At 40.1% G+C, this 20,719-nt stretch overlaps 1 protein-coding gene across 3 annotated transcripts in view; it reads right to left on the minus strand.

The window, feature by feature from the left end:
• RPGR (retinitis pigmentosa GTPase regulator) overlaps nucleotides 1-20,153 on the minus strand; it is a 52,630-nt gene extending 32,477 nt beyond the window's left edge. For 2 of the 3 annotated variants that reach the window (XM_047076069.1, XM_047076067.1), the window contains exons 1-9: nucleotides 19,974-20,153; nucleotides 18,126-18,251; nucleotides 17,550-17,642; nucleotides 16,033-16,095; nucleotides 13,935-14,093; nucleotides 12,488-12,637; nucleotides 9,233-9,391; nucleotides 4,551-4,706; nucleotides 1,251-1,375 (exon numbers count right to left, since the gene is read on the minus strand). In XM_047076069.1, the coding sequence (XP_046932025.1) occupies nucleotides 1,251-1,375; nucleotides 4,551-4,706; nucleotides 9,233-9,391; nucleotides 12,488-12,637; nucleotides 13,935-14,093; nucleotides 16,033-16,095; nucleotides 17,550-17,642; nucleotides 18,126-18,251; nucleotides 19,974-20,001 (1,059 nt within the window). In that variant the 5' untranslated portion in view covers nucleotides 20,002-20,153. The remainder of the gene's footprint in view (nucleotides 1-1,250; nucleotides 1,376-4,550; nucleotides 4,707-9,232; nucleotides 9,392-12,487; nucleotides 12,638-13,934; nucleotides 14,094-16,032; nucleotides 16,096-17,549; nucleotides 17,643-18,125; nucleotides 18,252-19,973) is intronic. The other variant, XM_047076068.1, reaches the window with a different exon arrangement.
• Between the last annotated feature and the right edge of the window lie 566 nt (nucleotides 20,154-20,719).

Consider the following 20,719-nt stretch of genomic DNA (forward strand, 5'->3'; position numbering starts at 1 on the left):
CACTGGCTTCAAATGCAAATGGGTTTTTAACAGTTGGCAGCCACAAAACGTTTACTTAATGGTAGACTTCCTAGGTAGTCAGTCAGTCAGTCAGTCTGCCCCCCTCCCAAGTTACATACGCACACACGGATGGCAATATATATATTCTTTAAACACTGCAATTGAAAATGAGAACAAGTTTAACATACCATTTGACTTCCAATTTAATAGAGTATAGAGAAAAAAACTATTTGGCACATTACGTTTCTCCTAACTAGTTAGAAAATGTTATTTTAATTTGGGAGCAACACTAACACGTTGAAAAAATTACTCCGAGAAGTTCTACTTAGAAAAAAGTGATCCAAGCATAAATCAGTCTCTTGGGGAAATTAGATCTCCAAACCTTTTTCTTTACATGAACACTTTTTTTATTTTAATGCTTCAAAGTCCTTAGAGTGAAAGGTAAGCATGCACAATGGTGCAACAATGAAAAATGAAACCAACATCCAAAGGATTTTCAGAAATAGCTGATTTTCAATAAAATGCCTAAACCACCATTGTGTAGCATTTGCAAGACACAGATTTTTAGTATCTTTATAGTGTTCAATGTGGTGGTTATAAGAATAGCATACTCTGAACCTTTACTTCATAATATTTTGAAATTATTTTCAAATAATATTATTTCTTTTTTAATGTTTACTTATTATGCTGAGAGAGAGCACCAGCAGGGGAGGGTCAGAGAGAGGGAGACACAGAATCCGAAGCAGGCTCCAGGCTCCGAGCTCTCAGCACAGAACCCAATGTGGGGCTCCAACTCAAGGACCACGAGATCATGACTTGAGCCAAAGTCGGACACTTAACCGACTGAGCCACTCAGGGGCCCTGAAATTATTATCATTTCAAATAAGACGTAAGATCTAATTCAACAAATATTGACAGTGGACTACTGTCAGATACTCTGCTGGGCGCTGGCAGAGGCCACAAAGCTTCCAGGCATGGCACTGTTCTGGCTCTCAAGAGACACAGGAGAATGAAGCAGAAGAGTCCAGATTAGGGCGAAAAGGAAGATGCTGACAGGAGGGAAAGTAGGAAAGGGACAGATTTTCCAAGTGGCATGATGTCTGACGTTTGGCTTTTAGGAAACGAGTATACTGATTAGATATAGGCATGATATTCTTTTATACAAACATAAAATTCCTTAGTTTCTATGAAATACTGAAACTCAAGCATTACAATATGAAAATGTAAACATGGAAATGTGGTGCCCTTACCAATTGAGCTATAAATCTCAAAAAATGAGAGCACAAAGTGGGAAGGAACTGATTGGTAAAGTTCTCCAGTCCAAGACCTAATTTTCCGTATCGACCATCTCCAAAAGTATACATAAGACCTATATCTAAAATGCAAAAAAAGAGAGAATTATAAAAGCCTTACTTATATGGATCTATTTGTAAATAGACAGACATATTTACTTACATTGCAATTGTGATTTTCCCCCTCAAATTCTACACCGTATTTACTCTGATTCACTGATATTTCCACACCCTATGTGGTCTCCGTGGTCCTGCACATAACGTTAGGCAACAGATACTCTGAGAAAAATCATTAAGCCCTTGGCGGTTTGTGAATTTGAAGCCCGGTCATGTGAGGCACTGTGTGCAACAGCAGCAACCCAGTGTGAGCGATCTTGTGATGTGCGCCATCTTCTCAAGGGGAAGGAGATTTTTGTATTCTGAGCCCCCTATGTTCCAATACAACCTATTTTTCCCCCCTCAGGCCACTGATTACATCAGGGTTTCTCAACCTGGGTACCACTGACATCTGGTGTCAGGGAATCCTTGGCTGTGTGGGTCTGTCCTGTGCTTTGTGGAGTGTTTAGCAGCATCCATAGCTTCTCCCTACTAAATGTCCAGAAAACACCCTGTCTCTGCAGTTGGGACAAGAAAAAAATGTCTCCAGACACTGTCATGTGTCCCTGCAGGACAAAATCACCACCGGTGGAGAACTACTAGCTTGGACCAATCCAACTGTCTCTTTTACTAATTCGGTCCCTGGGCCGTGGAATGCCCCTGAAGGAAGTGCCGTAAACCAACCAGGTGGACTAGTCCCTATACTAATAACCGAGGACCCCTTCGATGATGGGGAGACATCTGGCTGCTTCTCTGCAGTTAACCCTTTGCCCATTTCCACAGCGGCTATTCTGAACCCTTGCTCCTCTTCTCAAGCCCTCCTTCACACTTTCTCCCTCAGGTGGGGGAAAAGGTCATGGAAGCAGAAGGAAAGGGGGGCAGGCGGGGATTTCTTTCTAGTGTGGGGGTTAGGAAGGCTTTCAAGCTGAAACCTACAGGATGGTTAGGATTTTAGCTGCAAGAAAGGAGCACATCCAAAGGCTCTGAATCAAGAGAAAACATAACACAGTCAAGAAGCTGAAAGGCAACTAATGGAAGGAGATGAGTCTGAAGAGGTAAGAAGAAACCACACCACAGAGGACCCAATTAGTTCATATTAAGAATTTTTAAACTCTATCTTAAGGGCAATAAACTGAATGAATGGTTTTTTAAATTTTTTTCAAAATGTTTATTAATTTTTGAGAGAGAGAAAGAGAGAGAGAGAGAGAGAGAGAACAGGGGAGGAGCGGAGAGATAGGGAGACAGAATCAGAAGCAGGCTCCAGGCTCTGAGCTGTCAGCACAGAGCCCAACGCAGGGCTCGAACTCACAAGCCGCGAGATCATGACCTGAGCTAAACTTGGACACTTAACCGACTGAGCCACCCAGGCGCCCCTGAATGAATGGTTTTGAGCTAGGACATGTTAAGATCTCATTTGGGAACTTCTAGTTTAAGAGGGCAAAGTAATGTCATCCTAAGAAAATTCAAGAGAACTAAATGAAAAATGAGAAATAACATTATGCAGTAAAGTGTCAAGTTCAAAAACCATAAATAAGCAATAAGCAGTATTTACACCCTGAATTTAGACTATTATAATACTTAGTATTAGCTAATTTCTTTTCTTTAGATACCCTCCTTATCATCCTTTTCCCTTCTTCCTCTTCTTTTGACCCCTCATTTCTTTATCCAAAGTGCTTTTTAGGCTCTGTGTTTTAACTTGATGATCTATAGCCAGAAAAAATAAACTCTGATCCAAGCTACTTTATTGTACTTCCAGCTTGAGAGCTGTTTAAAACATAAGCCACTGGCTACATAATGGGGAACTGGCAAGAAATTACAGATAACTCACTACACACCTCTTATTAGTCCTGGAAGAAAAACATTCATAACACCTGCCCCCTTAGGAGGCTTCATGAGCAAAAAGACAAACCAAGTTAATGTTCAATTATTTGTGCTATGACTTCTTCCATCAGGAGGAAAGGTAGTATCAAAATTTAACCAGTCTAATTGTATGTTAGATGATCCATAAAAAGTATGTATTTACCATCTATGGCAATTTAGAGTTGATGAAAAACAGCAGTAAGGACAGTTGATGAAAAACTGACATAAAGACCCTGCAGTAAGGGATACATACCAACAACCCTTGTGGGACCATGAATGAATAATAATTCTTTATGTTCTATATAGTTTGATTTCATGCTACATTAAAAAGGACATTGGTACTTGAAAATGGGCAGGTAGTTCTCTCTGAAAGGCTCTTTGGGGAAGAAGGGCAATGTATGGTAGTACGTTGTGTTTGCAGATTACCAGTTCCCCCAACTAGATACCATTAGATGAGCTTCATTTAGCAGTAGCTTTTTTAGAAAGAAGGAAACAAATGTGGAAATACCAGTATCTGGTTTATTTCAAAACACTGTATGATTTCTGCCTTTTTATGTTTGACTTCATTTTTAGATAGAAATGTGAGCCAGAAAGACTGAAATTACAGAGGCTTTTGTTCCAAAGCAATGATAATTGTGCAGTATATCAATTATCTACAGGTAAAGTAAGGGAGTCATTTCTAAGGGAGAATCTTATATTGAGTCCATATTAGCAGCACATGGTTTCTAAGGTTGAGAAGCAGGCCCAAAGCAGTCTCCATGGATAATGGAGAAAGTACAGAGCGAAAGATCTCGAGGACTCAGGTGTCCGCTTAGCAGCCTATGAGGTGCCCTTCGATCACTGGGGAGAAAGTAGCAGAGTCACTCCTGAAAACGCCTCCTAGTGGCAAAAGGTTCGTAGGAACCGACTCAGCCAGAATATAGCTGTGTCTGACTGAACGTGGAGACTCTTTTATAGTAGGTTCTTTCTTATAAGACTTTTTCCTCTGGCCTGAGCAGAGTTAAGAGCCTGCAAACTGATGCAATTTCAAAAAGATTCCAGCTTTCTGCCAGAGTATAATACTACTATAGCACTGACTTGTTTTGAGGTTCTAAATCTTTGGATCATTTACACTGATTTTAAATTGAACAAATACTAAGAAAGAGTTTACAACTTTACACTTTGGCATATTAAACAAGAACTTCTATTTTGTCAGTTATTGATTCCTTTGCTTAAGTTAGATACAATCATTCCACATAGTTTTTATTTTGTACTAAAACATACCCAGTTCTATAAATATGTAACAGAAATTCTCATCTGTACCTGTTATCAGAGCTGTGTGATTTTCTCCACAGGAAATAGAACTTATTTTCTGATCCTTAATATGCTCAATGACTTTGGGTACTGAAGTTTCGAAAAGAAAAGTACCAAGACCCAGCTGACCGAACTGTCCCAGCCCAAAGGTATACACGGCTTTCTCTGAAAGGGAATGAGCAAATAAATATAAGAAAAGGACTGCAGGGAAGCAGACACAGTCACCATTATAGCTAGAAAAACTGTCACAATCAAACTTTCATGATGAAAGTTAAGTGCCTCTGAAATACCCATATAAGAATGCCTAATACCTAGGTACACATTCTCAATGACAAAGGAAGAGAAAAATGACAAGGCACACAATTCTAAAAGTTAGGGCATGGGCCTGGTTTTATCTTTTACGTATAACCATAAGAAGAATTGCTAAAGACACGTAACTCAGTGAACTACCTAACATGTCCTTATAATTAGCACTCAGCTTTTTAAAAATAGCATCAGTTGTCATTAAGCTAATTCCTTTCATTGCCTTAAAATAAAAACATGAGTAGTGTTTCCTCCAGAAAAACTCCTTACTTTTCAAAAGTAGTTTAACAGAATAATATATTTTGTAAAACAATTTCAGAGGAGAATTTACATGAGAATTACAAGTCACCAGGGGTACCTGGGTGGCTCAGTTGGTTAAGCACCTGACTTCAGCTCAGGTCATGATCTTGGGGTCCATTGAGTTCGAGCCCCATGTCAGGCTCTGTGCTGACAGCTCAGAGCCTGGAGCCTGGTTCGGATTCTGTGTCTCCCTCTCTCTCTGCCCCTCCCCTGCTCACACTCTGTCTGTCTCTCTCTCTCTCTCAAAAATACATAAACATAAAAAACCAAGTGCCTATCTCTTGCTGGCCGATAATCACTCTAGCTTGCGCAGGCTGAGATGAGCCTGGGAAATGAAGCCATTTCGGCAGCCTGAATCAGGCTACACAAGTTTTGCTCCTTACCCTATTGGGTTCGCTCTTGGGTACTTGGATGATTAGCAATGACAACAGTTTCCATTTTTTAAAAAATGACCTAAGACTCTTTTACCTAAGGACGTTACATTTCGCAACTAATATATTTTTGGCCATATCACCTTTGTAACGTTTAACAATGTAATTTGACGCTGATTAATAATACCCTATTAGGAAAACCAGTTTTATTAGCTTCCATATTATTCTGATTTCTCAGAATACACTTGATCTCATGACTAGTAGCTTGCTGCCATGTACAGAACTTGAGTTTGTCCAAACATAATCTAGAGAAGTTAAGGTAAGTTCTTATTTCCCTTGGGATCCAGACTTCACTATGGACCCCATCTTATAAGCAGGACTGTTTTGTTTGTTGGGAACGCTGTGGATGACATACCAGATTACATCTATCACTCTGTCTCACTCAGTGTATCCCAAGTTCCAGGCTGACACTTTCTCAACAGGAGTCCACTGTCTCCCTGATTCTAAGAAGAAACTAATCATACCTTCACTACAACCAGTAGTTTCATTTTCTAACCTATTACAGTCAATGTAGAAACATTATGTTTTAAATAAATTCATCAGCAATAAACTAATTGAAATTACCTTTAAAGTATTTTAATGAATGATACCCAAACAGCTTTTAAGATCAGAGTTACAGACAAAAGGAAAAAGAATGCTAGGGAGGGACCCCATAGAATCACCTAATCCAAGCCCTTTCCTTTAGTGAAGGGAATGGTCTGGAACAGATGGTTAGCTATTATTTCCTTTAAGGTCTTGCACAGTATTCTATAGCTCTCAAGTATTCAATTTAGCACTTAGTCAACGATAATCAATACATGCTTCGGGTCCATTTCTTCATCAGTTAGGACTAAACATTTCTGTCCACACTGTACTCCGGGACACAGGTTTCTCACCAGGGCTGGATCATAATAAAGCTGTCACAGGTCCGTGGAGATATGTGAAAAACAGGTAAAGTAGTGACTTTTCCATACAGATAAATGTATATAATTTAAGAGAGAGTGTTTTACAATAGAATTGAGAGCTTATTAATATTTGTTTTGAAATGCCTGTTATTTATGGTATAATGATGGAATGCTTACATTTTTTATGCAATGTCCATATTTAGCCAAATGCAAATCAGAACATGGCAACTGTCTTTTGGTCCTTGTATTCTTTTTTTAAAAATTTGTTTATTTATTATTTATTTATTATTTATTTATTTATTTTTGAGAGAGAGACAGAGTGTGTGAGTGGGGGAGGGGCAGAGAGAGAGGGAGACACAGTATCCGAAGCAGGCTCCAGGCTCTGAGCTGTCAGCACAGAGCCTGACACGGGCTCGAACTCGTGGACCACAAGATCATGACCTGAGCTGGAGGTGGACACCTAACTGACTAAGCCACCCAGGCACCCCTGATGGTCCTCCTATTCTTTTCACAAAATTAAAAATTTTAAATATGAAAACTTTACTGCTCTGTGACATCCTGAAGGCTGCAAGAATCTAGAGAGAACAATTTCTGGCAGCAAAGTTTTTAACCTCAAAATTAAATCCACAGAAAGGTAAATTTCTATAATCCTGCAAGAAAATATCACGCTTCAGTGCATTTTTAAATTTTAAGTATAATTAAAAGTATTATGGATTATCTGGGTGTTCATTTTCTATAACAGTATTTTATAATATATGGCTGAATGACATTATTATTATATAATCAATATTTGTGTCCTTTAGAATAAGCTTCAGTCTCCTAATAAATTCTTTCTATAATCTTTGTAGAAACTATAGAAAATATATGACACATAAAGAATAAGTTGTATTTCTGCCTATAGAATACATTTTCAGATAATTTATAAAGATTAATTTAAAAGTTTAATTTCTAGAATAAATCTTTTTTTTTTTTTTTTTTTTTTTGGAGAGAAAGAGAGAGACAGAGAGAGCATGTGCACAGGGCAGGGGCACAGGGAGGGGGAGAGGGAGAGAGGCTCCATGTCCAGCACAAAGCCAGATGAGGGGCTCACTCTCACGACTGGAAGATCATAACCTGAGCTGAAATCAAGAGCTGCACATTTAACTGACCGAGCCACCCAGGCTCTGCTAGAATAAATCTTTCCAAAAACATATGAAAATTCATTCTGTTAGCAGAAATTCAAAGAAATCTTAAACCCCAGAATTATTTCCAAAATTCAGAGTGGAGGTCTTGGAAAAAAAATTATTTCTAACCTGGAAAAAGGATCCCATCGGGGCACTGTAATTCTGGAAAACCATAGCTTAATAAGCATGACTGGGATTTAGACCAAAAAGTTAAGGCAAAGTGATAGAAGGGAGGGAAATCTAAAGGTAAAATGTTGCTCAATCACCTTGCAACATTAAGCAGATCATCTGAGAATTGGATATTATTCAAAATTTGTCTAGAATGCTAACTTTGGGTTACTTGACGATTAAGTGGTAACTTCAGAAACTGTTCGTTTCTTTTTGACCAAAAAAAACCCATAATAATTCACTGACTGTATTACCTGTGTACTACTCGTCATAAAGAAATCTGATGCTGAACAAATTTAGGGGCAGCAATTTAGTAAGTGTATTATCAAGAAGTACATATATTTCACCGGATTGACTAGGATCCTGAAAAGTGACATGTCATACCAAATACGAAATTCAAAAGCCAAAAGTGACATTGTGTTTAAGGCTCTAACTTTCTTTTATTATCTAGAATTTAAAACTTAACATTTTTTGATGAATTACTATAACAGAACATAAAAATCACAAAGAAATTACCAACTTCTACATTGTGAATATCACAAAGAAAAGAATCATCAATGACATGTAGAAAATAGCATGAACAGGGAAAAGAAAATGTTTCAGGAAAAATAATGTCAATTTTATTATTTTTTTTTGTTTAAAAAAATTTTTTTTTAATGTTTTTTATTTATTTTTGAGACAGAGAGAGACAGCATGAACGGGGGAGGGGCAGAGAGAGAGGGAGACACAGAATCGGAAGCAGGCTCCAGGCTCTGAGCCATCAGCCCAGAGCGCGACGCGGGGCTCGAACTCACAGACCGCGAGATCGTGACCTGAGCTGAAGTCGGACGCTTAACCGACTGAGCCACCCAGGCGCCCCCAATAACGTCAATTTTAGATAAATATGGAATATATATACACACACGCATGGGCGAGGAAAACGGTCCTTGAAAACAAGCTAAAACAATGTTATCTGCTGCCGTTAAAGGTGTTAAGATCATGAAAATGTCCACTATTCAAACAAAAGATTCAAAACAATTCAAAAAGATTCATTTTTTTCTACTTACAAATTTCTTCCATAGGCCAGGAATGTGTGTTAACGATGGAAATCAAAGGTGGGGATCTTAGTAAAAACCAGATGCAAGGCCAGCCTATGTGAGGTATCTCAGACGGTCAAGCTCATAGAAGCAGAGACCAGAATGGTGGTTGCCAGGGTTGGGAGGGGGAAAGGGTTGCAGCTTATCAATGGGTACAAAGTTTCAGTTGCGCAAGATAAGTTCTAGAGATCTGCTGTGCAACACTGTGTCTAGAGATAACGATACTGTATTACAGACTTAAAAATCTGTGAAGAGGGTGGATCAGGTGTGAAGCTTTCTCATCACAATAAAAGAAAATGAACGTAAATGTTTTTTTCATTAGCCAGCACAGAAAGTTGGGAACGCAGCAGCGAGTTCCACACGTACCTGTGAGAACCACCGTGTGCCCTCCACCACAAGCTACCTGGACCACCTTCTCGGGAATTCCAGGCACCGGCTGGGGCATCCTGTGGTTGCAAAGCAGCTGATTGGGAAGACCTAACTTCCCACTCTCTGGTTCTCCAAACGTGTACAGTTCTCCCTCCGCTATTGAAGGAAAAGAACAGTAGTCAATGATGACAGACCTACGGACAAAATACTGGTCTTTGAGGTACACGTTCTCACGTTCAACCAAAAATGCATTCAATGACAACTGGATAAATTTAACCTTTCTTGAGATATTTTTACTGCATGGTAAGGAAATAAAGCTAAGGTTTTCTTTTCCCCTTGATTATTCTAACCCAAAATGTTCATGAATTCACAACCATCACTACTAATGAACTAGAAAAGGATTTTAGCTCTTTCATAAGACATAGAGAAGACCATCTTACTTCCACTTACTTTTAGTAAAGCAAAACGACATTAAGCCCACATAGGGACATGGATTTTGTCTTGTCCATTTTGGTATTCCAAGAACCTAGCAGTGTCCAGTATATGAAATATTTAATGAATACTTGTTAAATGTTTTATGAAATTTGTTTTAAAAAACTCATTTATGTGTGAAGTAAATATGCTGAGTAAGCCTTAAGATAGCAGATTTTACTCAAGTAGATGGCACTTCCTCCAGAAAGATTCTCTTATCAAGGAACTCTTGATGTTTAGTCACTGTCTTGTCCGTACTAGTAGTCTTGACTTGCTTCTGCTATACTTATCACACTATGACTATGAGCTTCTTGAAGGCAGGTACATTTTTTTTACCCATTTCTGTAAATGGATAATAATTGAATTCTATAAGGCAGGAACTTAAAAATCTTTGTAGATATATAATGTAATCTGACACAGAACATATCACCGCTGGTGTGAGCAAAGAGGGAACACGGTACATCTGATTGCTTATCACTTGCGTGTCTCCAAGAGAACCACGATTGACTACGGACCAACCCCGGGGAACGTGGCCCTTGGAGTATTCTTTGTTAGTGCTTGACATTTTTGTTTTGTATACCCGAGGCAGCGATTTATGCCAGCGTGGGTCCTTAGGGCACCTGGTTTCATTGTCGAGGGACCTGAGTTTCAGTTGCTGTGACTACTTGCCAGCAGGTTATACCTACACTGCCAGCCCCCCACAAAGAAGCCTCAGGCCCTGAGAATACAGTGGGCTTCTCTGGGCAGGGACATCACACACACATCCCTGTAGCTCACTGCCAAAGAGAAAGCACGTCCTGTGCAGCCTCAGAAGAGAAAGGACTAGGGAGCGTATGCTAGACTTCTCTGGAAGACAGGTATCTTCTTCCAGCTGTTCCTCCTCTGTATCCTTTGCTGTAATAAATACTAGCCGTGAGTATAACCTGCTATTGAAGCTTGAGAGTCCTTCTAGTAAATCAGAACTTAGGGAAGTTGTGGGACATGCCTGGTATGCACCACTTAAAACTTGATCAAATACTACAAAGGTAAGTTGTACCAGTTTTCTGGACTGATCAGCATAGAAAATCAAGTAGCAAATGCTGGCATAGAAGTGTCCCATATGTCAGCTCCCTTCCTCTTTTCTCCTGCCTCTTGCCTCTCACATGAAAGGAGTCACTAAGTCCAAATGAGTTTCTTTCCACTTCTGTCTATAAATTTCCTGCTGCTCCTCACATCTTAACATGGGTGAATTGTATGGTATGGGAGCTACGTGTCAATAAAGCTGGTTTTGTGTCTGTTGACTTAAAACAATTTTTTCATTCCAGCCAGTTAACGTACAGTGTTGTATTAGTTTCAGGTGTACTATATAGTGACTCAACACTTCCATACATCACCCAGTGCTCATCACGACAAATGCACGCCTCAATCCCCTTCACCTATTTTACCCATCCCCACCCCCTCCACCTCCCCTCTGGTAACCAGCAGTTTGTTCTCTATAGTTAAGAGTCCGTTTCTCAATTTGTCTCTTTTTTTCCCCTTTGCTCATTTGTTTCTTAAATTCCACTCAATAAAGCTGTTTTTAAAAAGGCATAAATACAAACAAAACAAAAATGCTCAGTGTAATGCCTGCTGGTTATGACGAGCAATTCCCCTTGTTTTCCTACTGGCCAAAGCAGAGTTTGCTCATAACATTGAAATCTGGCACTTTTATTAAAATCTAAATATAAGACAATGCTTTTGCCTGGGGTTTTTGTTTGGACTGTTTTTCCATTTGTGTGCTCTTTTTGTTTGTCTCATAAAGTGAGCACAGACTAGAGCCACCCCACAAGCCCAGAAATTGCCAGTAAGTTGGTAGGTAGCATTGCCCCAAGGAACACAACTAATTGTTCATTCACTTCCTCCCTCATTCGGTGATATTTATTATTAGCTTGTTCGAGACACAAGCTGATATAGTGGTGAACAATGCCAGGTGAGTTGGGAGTTTGCCCTCTCTTGGTACCATGATGCTACCAAGTCATTGGTAGATCTGGAGCCACCGGGATGGGCCAATAAGCACTTTCTAAATCTGAATCTGATGTGCATGAAAAACGGAGTAAATGTATAAAACAAAGATTTAGAGATATGTAAGAGGGGCCACAAAACTACTTCCTCTAGGTGTTTTCGTGCTTAGAAAAACCTCTGATAAGATGGAAGGATCATACTTCAATACTCCTGGTGTAGGTGCAGATGAAAACATTTTAAATATTTTAACTGAGGCAGAAAGGGTTAACAGGGAGCCCTGGAAAGGGAGAGACTGTGGATACTGAGCAAAGTCCCAGCAAAGGAAATCATATCCCATACTGAGCAATCTTTTTTCATCTACTCTATATCCCTGCTCTCACAGTGAAAGCCTGGGACTCTCTTGCTGAAATAAAAGCAAATTATCAGGACAAGAGTAGAGTAGGTCTAAGTATACAGGCAAATGCACCCAGGGGAAACCGGCCCATAGGTCTCATTTCCAACGCTAAGGAATCCAAGAAATTTGAGAACCAAAGTTGAAAAGAGTTTCTAACATCTGCATTTTGTTTTTCTCACAGACCTAATATTCACTGAAAAGTTAGCCTGTCAGAGTGAGTTTGAAATTATAAACTCTCATCACTAAAATGGAGAAACACTGTGACCCAAAACAGGCCAAAATTATTTCATTAAATAGACGGCCATGGCCTCATTTCCACAGAACTGTAGCATGTTAGCTCATTTTATTATTGAGTAAACACTTAGAAATGGGAGAGACCATGATAAATCCAAAATGTCCTTTCTTACTTGTTACAAAAGCTGAATGGTAATATCCACAAGAGATCCAGGAAATAGGCTTCCCAACGGTCACTTGCTGAGGGACACACACATTAGTTACATCTTTTAAACCAATTTGCCCTTCAGAATTGTCACCCCACATAAAAAGCTCGCCATCCTCTATAAAGAAAACACAAGGAAGAAGGTTTTAAGAGGTAGCAATGCTATCAAGTCACTCTATTTCCAACACACCATTGATTTTTTAATTTAGAAAAACTACGTGTCTTGAGAGAAAATGCTAAGGTATTCACACCAGCTAGCTACTTAAGAGTTCAATTTCTATTATGAAATGCTTCTATGAGGTAAAGGACAGAGAATAATGTGATGCAAATCGTGTCCATATCTTGATCTCACTAGCAAAGACAGAGTGTTTTTCCCTACAAGAACCTTTTCCTAGTCTACCATCTCTAAACAGAAAATGGTTCCTCCTTCCAAGCAGTCTGCCTGCAACTGAATGACAGCATGACTGGCACTGGACATCTCCTGGGCAAGTCCTAGGTCAAACGGGCCTGGAGGACCTTGCTCTTGAGAGCACTGTGAAAAATGAAGTTTTAAAGGAAGACAAAAATACATAGAAATATATTTCACTTTTTTAATATAATTTATACTTGAAAACATGTAAGACAGCTCCAGAGAATTCGGACATACAGCATCTCCGAAACACATTTAGCTTATGTTCTTTCTGACAAGGGTTTCGGTGGAAGAAAAAGTTAAGCTGGGTATGATACTTTAGAAAGGAAATTATCAAGACCTATGTCTGTTCATTAAATTGAAAATTTTTTAAATCTCTGAAGTGGTGTAATAATGAGGCAAATAAAAGGAAAACTGAGAACAAGAACCAAAAGAAGGACGTCAAATTGCTAAGTGGACGGCAGACAGAGACGGAGGCGTGGGGCTGCGGCTCTGAGCCTGGCCTTCCTGACAGCCAGGAGCTGGGCGGGAAGTCACCGGCTCTGCCGACAGGAACCCACAAGCCCGCCGGCAGCTCCCTCACAGGCACCAGGGAGATCTTGGCTCCAATTTTGAAGACATTTCTCAGATGGGCTTTTGAGAGGGAGGCCAGAGAGATACAATGACCGTTACAGACTGTATTTTAGTAACATACATCCCATAGATTTCCATGTTTCTGACAGCAACTTCATTAAGCTGCAAATAAAACTTTCACTATATGATGAAGATAGTGTTTAAGAACATCTAAAGGAGTAGATGGACGGCACAGCAGCTAAGTGTTGACGTCTGACTCTAAGCACAAAACTGTAATATATGTCATGACTCAAAGTTCGATTTTAAATGTCTTCCGAAAACACAGTTAATGAAAGAAAACTAAATAGCAATGCTGTTGTCAGTTTACTGAGTTGGTAAAACCTGGTCTAAAGGAAAGGGATGGATCCCAGCTTGAAATGGAACAAAGTCTCACCAGTTAGTGCAGCTGAAGTGTTCGATCCAGCAGAGAGCTGTTTAATCTTATGCTGGGAAGTAAAAAAACTAATTAGATGAAAAGTGTTTCTCTCTTCGGTGTCACCAAGTCCCAGCTGTCCTTCATTATTTCCTCCAGCTGCATACACTTTGCCTCCTTCTGCACACGGAAAAGAAAACATCAGTATGCCAGAGTCACCATCTTTACAAGATGGGCCAGTTACCAGATATTTCTTCTGTTAACAGTGAAGAAAGATGAAAGCCGACATTATCCTACAATTTGCTGAACTTCAATTCATTGTCAAAAACGAAGCAAAACAAGCAGGGTTATATATTTTTGTGAGATTTCCTAAATCAGTCTAGAGCTTAAGTAGCAATTGAAATGCACAGAATGTGAGGAATATATTTCCTTGCTAATGCAGCAGTTTATTAATTCAGAGCAAAAAAGGGGAAAGTAATTTCCAAATTAGTTTATAATCCAAATCTAACTATTTTAAAAGAGATGTGGTTCATTAATTTTAACTTCCATGCCCATTAAAGTTAAGATATAATATGTAACAAGTAAAATGAGGCAAATCCACAAAGAATATAATTAGAAACATGAAAACTCTATGTTGTGTAATTATTTTAATTTTCAAGCTAAGTAGGAAGGCAGTATAGTATTGTGTTTAGGACAAAGGACTGGAGAGCCAGATTTCCTGGGTATAAATGCCAGCTTGCCACTTACCAGCTGTGTGACCTAGGGCAAGCTATACTTAACCTCTCAGTGGCTCATTTTCCTCCTCTGTAAAATGGGGATAAAAATGCTGCCTACATCACAGAGTCGTTATAAAGATTAAATTAGCTGACATAAAATTCTTAGAACAGCACTTGGCTCATTGTAAGTACTATATAAATGTTTACTTCATTAATTATGAAGTATATCATGCCTAGATAATAAAAATTGCCAGTAAGCTCTAAGGTAGATTTTTAAAAACATACATGCATTAAAAATTAGTCATAAAAATGCACATGAAATTAAATTATAGGGGAAACTGAGGGCAAAATCAGCCTGAATCAGTAAAAATTTAAAGAATTTTAGGAAAAAAATGAAACCCAACTGAGGAAGCAAGACTAGCTTTCAAATGGAACATACTAGAAGGCCAAGTGGAATAGGACCACACAATTTAACACATATGGCATGAACAAGAGCTGGTGGAATGCTAAAGCAGTTCAGAGAGCTGCATGAGTCAAAGTTGAATAGCCACAGAAACTTCCATGGAAGAAGACTTATACTGATCTTAAACGGTAAGAACCTGAATAAGAGAAGGACATTTCAGCAAGGAAAAAGTATGAATGTGGGCACAGAGCCCAGGAGAAGCTGGAGGCAGTGAGAATAACCTGAACACGGAAGGGAGGTAGGAAAGGAGGCTCAGTGATCGGTGCCTGGGTTTCCATTTGTTCCTGCAGCATTTGTTTGAAAAGATGACTTTCTCCCCCATTGGATTATCCTGGCACCTTTGTGAAACGTTAGTTGGGCATATGCGCGTGGGTCTACTTCTGGACTGTTTTGTTCTGTGAATCTTTGTCCCTATTTTTGCAAATGGCCCACTGTCTTGATTACTTTGGCTTTACGGGTCTTGAAATCAGTAGTGCTAGTCTTCCAATTCTGTTCTTTTCTAAACTCTTTTGGCTATTCTAGGTCCTGTGCTTTTCCATATAAACTTTAAAATTGCCTTGTCAGTTTCTACACACACACACACACAGTTTGGATTTTGATTGGAATTGTGCTCACATTAATAGCCTTTCAGGGGCAGCTTCCACTAACCCTCAGAAAAGAGGGAAAGGCAAGACCAGGAGCAAGTGGCCCTTGAGGTGTGCACACAGGTAAGGAGATCTGCCCCTTGACATAATCCAAGAAAAGAGGATTTTCTTCAGCCATTTAACATTGAAATACGTATTTTCAAAGGCAAACAAGTATACCAACCATTTACATTTTAAAAAATCCTAACCTTACTGTTGCCAAGGTACCATTTCTATTAATTTTACAAAGTCACAAATGTTACTGCAGTGCGACCTCAGTCCTCAGGGCAGGAAGTCGTACAGATTGAATACTACACCTGTTGAGACTAGGGTGTGGTTCCTTCCACAGGCAGCGAATTTCACTTTTTCAGGTTTTAAAGCTAAAAATATAAAAAGATAGGACAATTAAACTATTTTATGGTTATGAGAATGAGAAATAACCCAGGTCCAAGGGTAACTAAGCAGTAGAAGTAAGATTTAAACCCAGGCCTGTCGGACTCCCGAGGTGATTTTGACGAATGAACCGAAAGTTTTCAGAACTGGCCGTGCATCAGAATAACCAGCGGAGCTTTGAGAATGCAGATAGCTCAGCCCCGCCCCTGGAGAATCTGCACCAGTAGGTCTGAGGTAGGGCCTAGGCATCTACATATTTTTCAAAACAGGTAATTAATAAGTACTGAGATCCACTGCGCTGTTATGATGCCTCCCACCAACCTCATCTATTCCCTCATCTGCTATCACCATCAGCAAGGTCGCCTTCTACCTCACACAATGAGATGCTACAAGTCCCATGTTCATAGGCATACACCTATGTTAAAGTTCTTCACTCATTCATTTACATATTCAAAAAAATTTACAGAATATCCCTCTAAGTGCTTAGCATAGGGGCTGCAAAGATCACTAGGACAGAGCCTCTGGTGTCAAGGATCTCAGAGTCTAGACAATGCTGTCACCTCATGTATTAGATATTTGAGAGTAAAGATCATAAGGACTGTGAATAAACCCAGGGTTTAGGAGACTGTGCTCCATAAATACTTTTTGACCAAGTGGAATACTGTGAAAGCTCCATACCAACTTCCATGAATAGCATGGATATGCTAAATTACACTGCAATTTGGAGCTGAAATTAAAAATTTGGCTACGAAGATAAAGAATACTGCTGGTGTCACATTCCAAGGAATCTCCATCACCACTCACGCTTAGCTGATGTCCACAGGTTATAGCCAAACAGAAGTTTCGCACATAATGCCAAGAAAGCTTTGTAAAGGTATTATACGCCCCACGTTTTTGAGGACAGTCCTGATTTAAAATAGTTTGTCCTGTTCTTGTAAGGACACCAGTATTAACCAACCCCTAGTCCCAATGTCTCACTCAGTACATCTACTCACTATATACCGCAGGGTAAAGTAGAACTTCTAAAACCAGCAATCACATAAAACCATGATGTCCACAACTTGTAACAAATGAGACAGAGCTCAAAATTCTAATATATTGTATTGGTTGTTCTTTGTATATATAATAACAGTAATATTTAAGTAGGTTTACAAACAAGCAAAGTAAAAGGATATTCAAGGGCAATACTGAAGAATCATCACTTCCTTTGTGGTCTTTGGGCTTAAAATCAATGTGATGTTTAGACCCTAACATATAAAAGTAGTTCCAAATATCACATAAAAAATAAAGTTAAACACCAATAACAGCCAAGTAAATACTAGAGAATAAAAGAACTAAAGGTTTTTATTTTTAATATGATATTAAAGAACATTACAATCAGCATAAAAGTACTGTATGCAGTTTAAGTATTTCAAGCAATAAAGAAGAAAAGACCCCAAACCTTTGACACACGTTGGCTTGCTAACAGTTGACTTCGATCCTAATCCTAACTGGCCCCAGTTGTTACTGCCAAACATGTAAAGTTTTTTATTTCCTGGTGGGAAGGAAAAAGACACAAGAAAGTGAAACATTTTCAACATAAAGTGATGAGAGATGAAGTCATCACAAAGCAATAAAAAAAGCTATACTTAAGAGTTGTATTGCTTTTCCATATTGAAACCGGTTACCTTGCCCAGGTTAAAGCGAATTATTTTAACTGTCCATCTACAGATTCTGTTAGGTGTAAAAAGTGTCTAAGATTATACAGTAATCACTTTTGATTATATAGATACAGTAAAATAAATATATTCCAAGAAAGTAGTGTGCATAGAAAATCATAATTAAATATACTCAGGGAATTTAAAATTGAAAACACTCTCTTGATGAATCAAATTGTCAAGAATTCTCTGGTAAAAGAAAGAAAAATCACATTTCTGGTAAAGCAGAGTATATATCCAACATGTTTCAAACACAGCACATCTCTAAGATTCAGGATGCTCTAAGCCTTACTATCCTCTTTTAGGATTTCAATACTAACCTGTAACAACTGCAGTATGTTCATCTCCACAGGAAAGAACTGTAGGTATATCATTTTTAAACCAGAATTTGCTGGGAATGTTTTCGGCAAATCTAGTTTTTCCAAAAGTAAACACAGCACCTGAATCTGCAAAAACATACGACAGTTTCTATTTTACAACTTTCACTCTGCGGCCTGTTATTAAAAGACATTTTCAGTAATTTGTCTATACCGATTCCCTGTCTCCTGTCCGCTTTGCTTCCACTCCAGCACTGTTTATGCTCTCTTTCTACCTTACTTCAGTCTTATTCCTCAGACTTGATTCGACTTTTATTTATGAAATCTGCTAAATTGTATATGTATTATTCATTTATGGGTGTAAAGTAAAATAAATAAATAAATAAATAAATAAATAAATAAGGCAGTCATCCGTTACTAAAAGTCCTGTTGTCCCCAGGTGGACCATCTGCTCCCTGGAACGAGCTGATACAACCCCTGCTGTTAACCCTGGTTAACACCTCATGGTCCAGCTCCTCAATGAAGGCTTTTCTCCACACGTGGGAACAGGACAGTACTGTTTCATCATCAGCATCCTGTCAATACAGTACGTTGAGATTTAACGCTCTCAGTGAATGAACGCTACCCGATCTGTGTAGTATTCACAAACTACTTTGGTTCAGTACCATTTTGGAGAGAGACCAAAAATCTCTACTAGTTCCCAATAACCATTTAAACACATACACACACACCCAGATAGGCCAGATCCGGATTCTGAGGAAATCTCAAGAACAATCACACAGAAAGAAACTAATGAGTACCAAAAAGTAAAACATAGCAAACATAAGTATTAATAATAAATAATAATATACGAAAGACTAGGCACTATAAGAAATCTTTTGAGAACAACTGTGAGGCGTGTCAGTTCAAACTGATAATTGAGATGTGAGATGCCAGGTTCTAGAACAGGCTCTAGGTTTTCCTAGAATGAATAATTTTAACTGTTTTGTCCTATTCTGGCCTTCCAGATAGCCGCCCTGATCCCCTCACCACAAGACAGGGTTTGGTGGCTGTGCTCTGTCCACTGGTTTTTACTGTGAAATGGTATTGTCATTTTGCTTACTTTCTAGTATCTCTCACTAGGCTGTGAAGTCCAGGAGGTCAGAAATCTAATCATGTCAGAGCCAAGAGCATGGCAGAAAACACAATACATATTTATTTATTTCAGTGAATACTTGATTCTGCTGTAATCCAGTGTTATTTTAAACTCTTGTTCTTGAGCCATTAGTGGGTCAGAAAATCAATTTAGTAGGTCACGATTAGCATTTTTAAAGGGATGTACTATAGAAAAGATCCGAGTGCAGACCAAGTGCTTAGAATAAGCACTACTTCATGAAACGTCTGTTTCTGCTACGCTATACATATGGTACAGGGTCACAATGTCAAACGTTATTTCTGGAACTGAGGGAAATAGTCTTCACCGAGCACTCGCTAACAGCTTTTATACCCCACACCCGACCCCCTGGTCACCCACTCTTTACGGCATTCAATACACAACTGCGTCCTGGAGACCTCGAAGGAGGTACTTTGGGAAGTTTATTGGGAGGTAAAAACCGCCCCTGCCTTCGAGAAACTCCTCGAAAGCTTCTTTTAAAAGAAAGAAGAAACACAAATACCGCTTCCCCGTGCTCCCCCTTTCCTTTCTGCTCCTCTCAGTCTTGCGCCCGGGCACGGCCTGAGCTCAGGACCCAGTCCCGCGGCCGCCGCCCTGGCCTTTCCCCCAACGGGGCGGCCCGGAGGCGGGACCTGGCCACCCGCCCGCCCGCGGACCCTCCCTCCCGGCCCGCCGCCACCACCGCGGACGCGACTCACCGGGTACCACCTCCTCGGATTCCCCCATGCCGAAGGCGGTGCGGGAAGCCTGCGCCTGAACCGGGAAGGTGGCGGGGGCGACTCCGCGGGGTCTATGGCAGCTTCTCAGCCCCGACGCGGGCTGCGGAAGCCCCCCGGGTCCCCATAGCGACACCCGGACCTCGGCAACTGCCGCGTTCCCGGAAGTCAACAAACAGCCGCTAGGGGCAACGGGGGCGGAACGTTGGGGCGGGAGGCGGGGCGGCCGTTGGGGAAGGGGGGCGGAGGCCTGGCGCCGGGCGCCCGGCGCGGCGCAGGCGCAGGCGCAAACGCTGCGGGCGGGGCGGTAGAGGCCGCGCGCCCTCTGGTGGCCAGGAGGGGAGGGGCGGCCACGCCGTTCAGTGAGGATGTGGAGACCCAGGCCCTGCGGGGTCCTGTTAAGGGTAGTGACAGACGTCACAAATATCACCTGCTGTCTCATTCAGGCTGTGTGACACAGGCAAACGTCGACACACAAATGTAATAATACTAGTAATAAGTGACCATCTATAACTGTAAATGAAATAGGCACTATGTTAAATATCCACAAAAGGCATTTGTATCCCCAGCATATAAATCGAGACCTTGCATATACTAGATGCTCATTAAATCTTTATTGAATTAATGAGCCCTACTGCAGTCCTGTAAGGCAGTTAATGTTACTCCCTTTTATGGATGTGGAGGTCATACAATGGGGGAGAGCTGGGGTCTAGCTTAGCCTGCCCAAC

This window comes from Lynx rufus, unplaced genomic scaffold, assembly GCF_022079265.1.
Source record: "Lynx rufus isolate CCGP_SWC_20201006 ecotype Redwood Valley unplaced genomic scaffold, mLynRuf1.p SCAF_14, whole genome shotgun sequence".
Lineage (NCBI taxonomy): Eukaryota > Metazoa > Chordata > Mammalia > Carnivora > Felidae > Lynx > Lynx rufus.